This window comes from Hydra vulgaris, chromosome 06 (genome assembly GCF_038396675.1).
Source record: "Hydra vulgaris chromosome 06, alternate assembly HydraT2T_AEP".
NCBI classification, from domain to species: domain Eukaryota; kingdom Metazoa; phylum Cnidaria; class Hydrozoa; order Anthoathecata; family Hydridae; genus Hydra; species Hydra vulgaris.
Window position 1 is genome coordinate 56500781 of NC_088925.1, and position 11189 is coordinate 56511969.

The 11189-nt window shown below is 26.6% G+C and overlaps 1 protein-coding gene across 1 annotated transcript; it reads right to left on the bottom strand.

Moving 5' to 3' along the window:
* Positions 1-7939: 7939 nt before the first annotated feature.
* Positions 7940-10960, bottom strand: LOC136081526 (uncharacterized). Its single transcript, XM_065798850.1, has 3 exons — positions 10643-10960; positions 10264-10601; positions 7940-8042 (listed from the first exon to the last, which is right to left on the bottom strand). The coding sequence occupies exons 1-3, from the start codon at positions 10958-10960 to the stop codon at positions 7940-7942; spliced, it is 759 nt and encodes a 252-aa protein (XP_065654922.1).
* Positions 10961-11189: the final 229 nt, after the last annotated feature.

Consider the following 11189-nt stretch of genomic DNA (forward strand, 5'->3'; position numbering starts at 1 on the left):
CATGTTATGTGTGTGTGACTGTGTGTTTATTTGTCAATTAAATTGTTTTTACCGAAAAATTAACTTTTAAGTGCTCAATTCATATGATCACCACCTTATAAATTTTTAGTTTTACTTTTTTAAAGTTGCATTAAACATTTTTTTTACATTTTGTCATTTCTTAGTTTTTTTATGATGATTTTGATTCTTTAGTAGGACATGAGTAATTTTACTGTGGTAATTATATTAATAATTTCTTCAGTAAGTTGCATAAAGTGGAACTTTTTTAAAAAGAACATATTCACCTTTCTTTACAAAGTATGTCAGTATTTAGGAGAATTTATCCAATGAAAGTAAAAGAATATGATAGACTTATTGCAAGCAGAAAAAGAATAATTGACTTTGATGAGATTCAACCAGTTAAAGTTTAGCTTACATTAAACAATCAATCTTTTTTGAGCGAAGTAGATAAAGTTATCCCACAGGAAACATTAGATTAACCTATTTTTGATTTTATAATTACAGATTTACAGCCATTTAACACAACTGAAAAATTTTGTTTTAAAAAGTTGATAGCTTCTCTGGTTCAAAATCAAACACTTACTTGTCAAAAACAGTCATGACACGAATTAGAGAAAGATATCAGGCTATGCGACAAAATCTCATCGATCGCTTGCAGAAACAGCATTATGTTGTAACTAACTACAACAAACTGTTGGTCAGCTCATTGTTTTTAGATTAAAATTACAAATTACTGGATTGATAAGTCAACTTTGAGAAGAAGATCAGCAGTACTTGCATGCAGACATTTAAAAGGATGTTACATCTATGATGTACCCATATTAGAAAAAGTACATTCTTAATTTGGAATTCGAGATAAAACCACCAAAACCACAACTGATAATGGGTGAAATTTTTGCAAAGCTTTTAACTTGTATTCACATGAGTTAGTTTTTAGTTTGCCCTGGAATTTTGTATACATATGAATATTATGGACCTAAAAATTTTGATGAGGAAGCAAAATGGATTTTGTGTGCATTGATGATATAATAACTAATCATAATTTTACAACAGAACTTGAGTATCATCTTCCATCTCATCAGCAGTGTGCTTGCCACTCACTTAATTTAATAGCCACTCGTGATGTTCTAAGTGCAGACAATAATGCAACTTATAAAAAATATAATAAATTGCACAGTATTCGCAAAATGCCAGGTATTATAAAACAAGCAACCATGTAGCAATTTATTCGCAAAAATAATTATTGATTCATTTGGACTAAAGTTTATTGTTCCGAATCAAACAAGATGGAATTCATTTTACATGTCACTGGAACGCATAAACAGACTTATAACGGATAAAAGGGTTGATACTATAAATGTTGTTTGTGAGAAGCTCAGTGTCCCACAGTTTCGCTGAGCAGAACATGCATTTATTAAAGAATATGTCACTGTTATGAGGTTACTTTGCTCAAGCCCTTGGTATTCTGCACTGTGAGACAAAAGTATATATGGCTTACTTATTGCCCCCTTTATCAGTACTGAAAAAGAAAATATAATCCTACTTTTATAACACTTCGATCCAATGTTGCAAACCATTCGTAACTAGCATTGATTACGCAATTGACAGACAATTCAGTCATAACTTAATGAGCCCAGAATTAATAGTTGCAGCAGTTATTCATCCAAAATTTAAAACGGCATGGATAAATGATGGTGAACATAAAAAAAAGATGGTCCGGAGTTTCTGGAAAACAAATATCAACAACTAATAGAAACCTTTAGTGATGCTATCAATTCAAGTTCTGTGGAAAAAGCAACAACATCCGATGATAAGTTTTTACACTTTCAATCACAGGATAATCGCAATATTTCTGCTAAAAACATTTTGTTAACGTATACAAATTATGGAAACACCTCATTTAATGAACTTTATAACCCTAAACCCCTGGATTATCATTCTAGAATTAAACTGCATTGCCTGCGAGTGTAGCCTGTAAACGTCTGTTTAGTGTAGCAGGGAGTGTTTTTAGACCAAATCGTAGAACAATGACGTATGAACACTTCGAATAGCAATTGTTATTGTGAGTTAATAAAAACATTTCAAAAGACTTTTGATTTCATAATGACATTTTACACTTAAACTTGAACATTTGAACATTTTTCATTTTATTTCTATATTAATTAAAGTTTTACTTACAAAATAAAAACGCTTTTTTTTTATTTATAAATATACCTTTTACTTTGAAACGGAAATTTTCAATGTTTTTTACTTTTTTACTTTTACTTAAGTATTTTCAATGTTTTTTACTTTTTTACTTTTACTTAAGTATTTTCAATGTTTTTTACTTTTTTACTTTTACTTAAGTATTTTCAATGTTTTTTACTTTTTTACTTTTACTTAAGTATTTTCAATGTTTTTTACTTTTTTACTTTTACTTAAGTATTTTCAATGTTTTTTACTTTTTTACTTTTACTTAAGTATTTTCAATGTTTTTTACTTTTTTACTTTTACTTAAGTATTTTCAATGTTTTTTACTTTTTTACTTTTACTTAAGTATTTTCAATGTTTTTTACTTTTTTACTTTTACTTAAGTATTTTCAATGTTTTTTACTTTTTTACTTTTACTTAAGTATTTTCAATGTTTTTTACTTTTTTACTTTTACTTAAGTATTTTCAATGTTTTTTACTTTTTTACTTTTACTTAAGTATTTTCAATGTTTTTTACTTTTTTACTTTTACTTAAGTATTTTCAATGTTTTTTACTTTTTTACTTTTACTTAAGTATTTTCAATGTTTTTTACTTTTTTACTTTTACTTAAGTATTTTCAATGTTTTTTACTTTTTTACTTTTACTTAAGTATTTTCAATGTTTTTTACTTTTTTACTTTTACTTAAGTATTTTCAATGTTTTTTACTTTTTTACTTTTACTTAAGTATTTTGGTTTGCTGGTACTTTTTACTTTTAGTTACATTTAACGCCAGTACTTTTACTTTTTACTTAAGTAGATTTAAAAAGTAACAACCCCAGCCCTGAAAATGATTTGTATATTATGGCCTTTAGAAAAGCACCTCTGATTTTGATTTATACCATGATTACTTTGCAAAAGGTATCAGCAAGTATAGTTGGTTAGACCATAATTTTTAACACAGCTTATTGAAATGTAACATGAAGGTGTCTTGAATAATGTGTTGATCAAAAAAGCAAAATGTTTTTTTGCATGATATTAGCTATCAAACAAAACTTATTTGTTTTAAGAATAAACATTATTAAGTAAAGTAATTATTGCAATGTATATACTTTGTGGTAATTACTTAATATATTATAATTGTATATATTTATCCCAGTAATACATACAAAGCTATGAAAAAATGTTTTTGAAAAATAAAGTTTTGAACTTCTTTAAAAAAAAAAATTTCAAAATGAACTTGATTCAAAATATATCAACACAGTATACTGCTGGTAAAGAAATAAAAACTTTGCAAAAAATTTGCTGTTTTCTTTTAATTGTTATTGCTGTTCAACTTTGCTATAATTTTGTAAATATTTCTTTTGCTTTATATTTATCATTCTTAAAATAAACACAGGCGCGGATCTAGGGTATAGTCGTTGTGGCTAAGGCTACATCTTGAAGTAATCAACGAAATTAAATATAATATAATGTTCAAACATAATATTAAATTAAAATTAATATAAATAATTAAGATAAGTTTATTTTTATTTGCCGTGTAAAGTCAGCTTTAAAAGCGATAACAAAACAAAAACAAAAAAACCGGAATAAAACAAGAGATTGATTGCAGACCTGATTTTACGGCATAGCCTGTTTTTATTATGGTTTTTTTTATAGTAATATATTTATATCGTAAACTCGTTTGCCGTCAACACTCATAGCCCGTGGATACATTGTTTTTTGTTTTGTGGCTGTACTTATTTCCCAGTCTTTTTGTGCCCACTTATATTCAAATAACCCATGCACCTGTATTATTTTCTTAGTAGTAATTATAGCGGATATGTTTTAAAAGAATACTGTTCCAAATACTTATCATGCTTCTCACATTCAAAACACAAAAAATGTTGCAAAAAAAAAGTTGTTTACAAAACTAAATGGCTAAAATATCTCACCAGTTTAATTTATTGATAAGCTTTTGGCTAAAAGTTGCCATGATATGAATGTTTTTATACCATCTTTTAAAATTAATCAAGGTTTTGTAGCTTAAAAAAATATTTTTTAATTATGTTTTCACGAACTATATTTATTATAAAAAGATAACATACTTTAAACTGTACTTGTAACTGTAACTATGTACAACTGTTTCTCTGCTTATTGTTATAACATTCTTATAACATTAAACTTTTACATTCTTATTTTATTCAACAGGCTAATACTATTAATAACAGTTTTGCCACAGAGCTATATAAACAATTTCTATTTTCATTTTCTATAAATGTAAACAATTAAAATATTAGATTTTTATTTCTTGAAAAAACTTTTCATCTTCAAACTTAAGCTTTAATTAACAAGGATCTTATATGTTGGTTCCATTGTCAGTAGAATCAACTATAATACAATATAGGAGAATCTCCTATAATATTGGAGAATCCTTAAAAATAAAGTTATAGGAAACTTTTTGAACTACTTAATTTTGAAATTTATTCAGGTGACACTATCTTATAAGATCATTTAATATCAGCCCCTAAAAATGCATTATTTCTTAAAAATCAACTTATAGATTGTTGTGGTAAGGCTTTTGAGCTGTATAAATAATTTCTATTTTCATTTTCTATAAATGTAAACAATTAAAATATTAGATTTTTATTTCTTGAAAAAAATTTTAATCTTTATAGAGAAAATTTAAGCTTCAATTCTAAGGGAATTTTATAAGTTGATTTTATTGTCAGTAGAATCAACTTATAAGATCAGCTTATGATATTCGAGAATCATTAAAAAGTAAAGTTGTAGGAAACATTTTTGAACTACCTAATTTTTGAATTTATGCAGGTGACATTACCTTATAAGATCATATAACATCAGCCCCTAAAAATGCCACATTCACTTCTGAAAACACAGAGAATAAACTTACAGATTGTGGTTAGGCTTTTGAGGAGATTTTTATTTCTGAAACTAATAAAAGCAAGTACTTTTCAATTTTTGTTGATAAAATATTTGATAGTGCCAATCTCAAACAGATGTCTATTGTTATTAGGTATATAGACAGTAACTATAACACTCGTGAAGACTTTTCAAGGTTTGTTGACTGTCCTTAGTTATTTAAACGCGTCCTTTGTCCAAAATTACAAAATGGTTTAAATAATTATCTTTTTGTTGGTCAAGCAAAACCAATCAATGTCTGTTGTATTTATTGGGTTATTAAAAGTCTGGGCAATTTTTCAGCAAAAGACTCTTTAGAGTTGATGACTAAATTTTCTTTCAATTTAACATTAGTTTTAACAAAAATTTGACGGATTGAATTTTTGCGATTACAATTAGACTCCAAGACAAGCAATATAATTTATCTCAAACTTCAGAGTCTTGAAATTGACAATTGAAAAAACAAGCTTTAAGAAATTACATTTGGTATTGATTTATATTACTATAACTGGTTTACTATTGCTTTTGAATTATGGCTTTAAATGTAAAATAGCTAAAGCTTAGAAAATGTGGAAAGCAAATTAATCACGATAATCACTTGTTATCTTTAATATCTGATTGTTATAAGCTTTCCATCACTTTACCTCTAATGAGCCATCTTATTATACAATTAGTAACAAAAATATAAAGGAAAGAATCCAGAAACGGAGGGTTTTTTTTTTTTTATTAACATTAACAATACAAGCATAGTCTATATGACGTAATTATCAGACCTGATTTTGATGTAGACTAACCAACTTAATATTAAAAACTGCGCAACATTGACATATTAGGGTATATATATAGTATAGTGTATAGTAGAAGTAAGTTGTTTTTTGCAATCTTTTTTTTTCTCAATTAGTAACTTAATCATACTTAATGTTGTTGTTTTATAGTGATTGCATTGTTTTTTAACAAGTTTGCATGGTAGTTTCTTTTGTGATTGTCGTTTTGCTTTTTTAAATTGTTCTTTCAATTTTAGCAATTTAACTTCGCTTTAATTGGTTTTATGCTTTACATATTTTTCATAAATTATTTGTTTTTCTCGATGTTTTAAGTTGATCTTCGGCAATGAAGTGGCTTAGAATTTATCATTCTTTTTTCATGAGGAAATTTAATATATAATGACTTTTTGCCAAAAACTTCTATTTAAAAATTTTCTGAAGTTCCATTTTCCTTGTGATAAAAACTAATAAACATACAGCCTACTTATTAATAGAATGTTATGATAAAAAACAATTTTGTGATTCGGTAATGCAACTTGTTTGTTCTTGACCGATGGATTTTAGGTTAAAGGAATTTTTCAAAACTATGCAAAATGTGTAAATATTATGTCTGTGAAACATTCCAAAAAAAAAGTTTACATAATTTAAATTTATTATGTCATTACAAAAATTTAATTTTTGTCTCTGAGTTATGTAAATTTAAGTGTTTTTTATTTTCTTTTTTTTAAAAACGTCACAACAAATTATTAGAATAAAAAATCTTCAAAGCGTCAAAAATCTTGTAAAGCGTGAAAATGCGTTTTGACAAATATCGTGTGTTTTTGATAAATATAATGTGTTTTTGATAAATATTATAGCGTTTATTGGAATTCCATCTTTGAAGACTCTGCACACATGTTGTTTCAAGAACGCTTTCATTCATATTAAAAATATATTTGTTCATTTATTCATTCTTTTGATAGTAAATAATTCAAGCTATTTATAGTAAATTCTAAAAAAAATTCGAGTTAAAATATAACTTTACATGTTACGTTTTGTTTTTAGTTTTTTTTAATGGATACTAGTCAAAATATAACAAAGTTAGGTCTTATTATAACAGAAGACGCCGAACATTGGGAGAACGGCAAGTTATTGGGAAATCTTATCACTGAAAGAATTAAAAGCTTTGACAACACGGAAAATGTTCAAATAGACATATTTCTAGCATTTTTAGGTTCGTTACCAGAACGTCTTTGGGATTATAAAGGTTTTATAATTAGTGGTTCACACTATTCTGTTAATGAAAATTTTGAATGGATACAAAAGCTTGAACGGTTTGTAATAGAATTAGTGACTTTAGATAGTTCAATACGACCAAAATTATATGGTATTTGCTTCGGGCATCAACTAATTGCCAAATCGTTAGGAGGCAAAGTTCAGTATGCAAAAAAGTATATAATTGGTGCTAATAAAATTTATGTTGAACCTGAGTTGCAAAAGAAAAGTTACTTCAAACAGGTCTTTAATGAAAATTGCACTATTTTAAGCATTTTTCAATCACACCGCGAGGAAGTTGCTGTTTTGCCTCCAAACGCAGTTGTAGTAGCATCATCAGATACTTGTCAGTATGAAATGTTAATGTATGGAGATCATATCTTGTCATCGCAAGGTCACCCTGAGTTGTCTACTGAGAAGTTAAAAAAGTATATATTACCTAGAGCTATTACTAACCATAATTTAAAAAATGGTGAGTTGGAACAAGTATTACTATCTATGGAAAATGTGAATACAGATAATCTTATGAAAATGATTATTTCTTTTCTTCAAGTTTCAAAAAACTAAATTAACATAATTTTTATTCGTTTAGAAAATAAATCGTATAGATTATTTTGTCTTATATTTGCAGTTTAATATCATTAAATATTTGAATATCAAGAGGTAAACGTAAGAATAATAATTAATGTTTAACAACAGTTAGAAAAACCGGGCACAATTATTTATGTTTGTTATAATTAAACTAACTTGATGGATTCATCAAGTTAGTATTATAGTAGTCATAAATAATCGTGGCCAGTTTTACTAACTGATTACATTCGTTAGTAAAAAAACAAAAAAGTGGCTGCAATGTTATTTACATAATCGTAAACAAGGAGTACCATATGACTTAACATGTTCCCCATTTGAATCAATAAGTTGCGGAATTCCCCAAGGATCAATTCTTGGACCTCTGCTGTTTTTAATTTATATTAATGATATTTATTTGTCTTCAAAAATACTTAATTATATTATTTTTGCTGATGACACTAATGTTTTCTTTTCTGACTCAAATTTAAAATATATTTTTATATTGTAAACACAGAATTAATATATCTTAATGAGTGGTTTATAGCAAATAAACTTTCGTTAAATATTGAAAAAACGAAACATATTTTGTTTACTAAACCATCTAAATTCGAGAACCTTCCACTTAAATTACCTGAACTAACGATTAACAATATTAAAATAAAAAGAGTTTTTTGAATGAAAATACTCAAAAAAATTTTCGATGAACATTTAAATTGGAAAAGCCAAATAAAGGTAGTCGAGAACAAAGTTTCAAAGACTCTGGGGATTATGTACAAGACAAAACATCTTTTGAATAAATTATGTTTAAAAAATTTATACTTTTCATTTATACATAGTCATATTAACTATTGTAATATTGCCTGGGCAAACAATCATTCATCTTTTCTAAAAATTATTCATACAAAACAAAAGCAAGCAAGCCGATTAGTTTTGGGCGGGGATAGATACGAAAGTGCCGAGCCGTTACTCAAGGAAATGAAAGTTTCACTAAAATTAATCATAAATATGAAACAAGACACTCAATGAGTAATTACTACATCCCACTAACATCACTCAAAAAATCTGACTTCTCGACTATATGCCGGGGATCACGCTTGTGGAATTCGGTTCTTGACGAAAATATGAAAAAAATAAAATCTATTGATACATTTAAAAGAACTATAAAAAAACACTTACTAAATTTAAACATTACGTACATTCTTTCATTCTTTTAAAAAATTGAAATAATTTGGTAGTTTTTATTTTTAATGTATTTTATTTATTTTTAATATTGTATTTAATATGTATGTACGCATATGTACCGATTTTGAAATTTTTTTTTTTTTTTTTTTAATTAACTTTAATTTTGCTGATTAAACAATATTACAACTTCTCATATAAAATAACTAACATCGTAAACATAAAAAAAAAAACTTGATTATAAAAAATATAAAAAAAATATAAGAAATAAAAAAAAATTAAAAAACGATTTTAGTTTTTTTTTATTTATAATATATACTCATACACACACACACACACACACACACACACACACACACACACACACACACACACACACACACACACACACACACACACACACACACACACACACACACACACACACATATATATATATATACACACACACACACACACACACACACATATATATATATATATATATATATATATATATATATATATATATATATATATATATATATATATATATATATATATATACACTGGTATATTCAGTCAGGGACTCAAAAGAAAAACACTTTAATTTTTTAAAGTAACATAAAAATTCAATAAAGCAAAGCTCTTTTTTTTTTAGTGTAAAAAATTAAAAATAAAAAAAAATATTAAAACACAAAAGAAAAAAAAAACATAAGAAGAAGAAGAAAAAAATTTAAAAAAATCTGAAAACAAATACTGTAAACTATAATACATATGTCAGGAATTAAGGAGATGCATTTTAGTTTGTCGTTTAAACGATGAAATGCTTTTTAGGTCTTTAATATTTGTATTTTTAAAATGATTCCATATTGATGGACCATAATGAAAAACTTGACTGTTGTTATTTAATTTTCCCTAGGTAATAGTCGTACCTTGTTATTTAAAGGTTATATTTTTCAGAAAATGATATCAAGAAATCATCTGAAAATACGCTTGGTAGAAGAACCATCATGCTTTCCATCACTGGGGCCGGGGTTTTGCAGACTTTGCAATTTTAGCAATTTGGTTTTATGGGTGCTGGCCCATACAGTATTTGCGTACAAAAGCTGACTATGTACAAGACTAAAGTAAAGCATATTACGTGATTTACTATCGAGAAAAGGTTTTGACTTATACAAAACACCTATTACAGAGGACACCTTTGTTTCAGGAAGACCAATATGGTTTCTCAATGACAAATTTTCATCAGAAAGTACTCCCAAAAATTTTGTGTATTTTTAACGTTTTATTTTATTTTTATTAATAAACAGTTTAGGCAGCTTTAACGGAAGATTAGTTGATTGTTTTTTTTAATGAAAAAAAAAAATAAATTTGTATCGTCAGCATACATAATTGCAGATATTTTTTGGGAAGCTTTGTGCATATCATTAATATATATTAAAAACAATAATGGATCTAGGATTGAACGCTGAGGAACTCCACACGTAATACCAAGGGCTCCAGACTTTTCTAGTAATACAAATTGCTTTCTGTTAGACAAGTAGCTTTGAATCCACTTAAATGTTGAGCCTATTATGCCGTAATATTTTAACTTGGAAAGTAAAACACTGTAATCAACTGTATCAAAGACCTTGGGAAGATCAATAAAAACTCCTAATACCACTTCATCACTATCAAACGACTTATATATTTTGTCAGCAAGTTTAATAATAGCATGTTCAGTAGAACAATTGCTTTGAAATACAAACTGATTTTTGTATGATAAATCGTTTAATGTTAAGTCCTTGAAAAAACAAGTAGAGAAATAGGTCGGTAGTTAAAAACATTATTGCAAACACCTTTTTTGAGAATGGGATTAATTTTGGCTAATTTAAGTTTGTCAGGGAATATACTATTTTCAAATGAAGATGATATTAAATAAAATAATGCTTTACTAATGCTGTCCATAACATAAATAGCTAAGTTACTGGAAATACCATCATATCCACATGACTTGTTGTGTTTAAGTTCAATAATTGCTTTATAAAATTCAAGTTTAGTTATCTTTTCATTATTTATACTAGTATTGGGTTTTTCTCCCAAAAAATTATTAAATGTTTTACTTGGTTGCGCAATGTTAGAAGCAAGAGACGGGGCATACATTAACAAAATATTTGTTAAATACTTGACATATATTTGTTTCACTTGTTATAATTTTTTTATCGGAAATTAATTTTTGTGGTAAGCAAGTATGCTTCCTTTGTTCTTTTCCTGTTAGTTGGTTTATAACAGCCTAAGTCTTTTTTAAGTCTAACTTATGCTTATTAAGTTGATTAGACAAATATCTTTATTTTGCTTCTTTTATATTATGTTAAAAATTTTTTTTATAACT

Bases quoted from the DNA above. Each gene is read 5' to 3' on its own strand.
- LOC136081526 (XM_065798850.1), bottom strand. From the start codon at position 10,960: ATGTATGCCCCGTCTCTTGCTTCTAACATTGCGCAACCAAGTAAAACA. The intron at 10,602-10,642 runs GTTTTTAACTAC...TGTTTTTTCAAG, and splicing joins AAAAAGGTGTTTGCAATAAT to GACTTAACATTAAACGATTT. The intron at 8,043-10,263 runs GTTTTTAATATA...AATTAAAAACAG, and splicing joins TCAATCCTAGATCCATTATT to CAGAGGTCCAAGAATTGATC.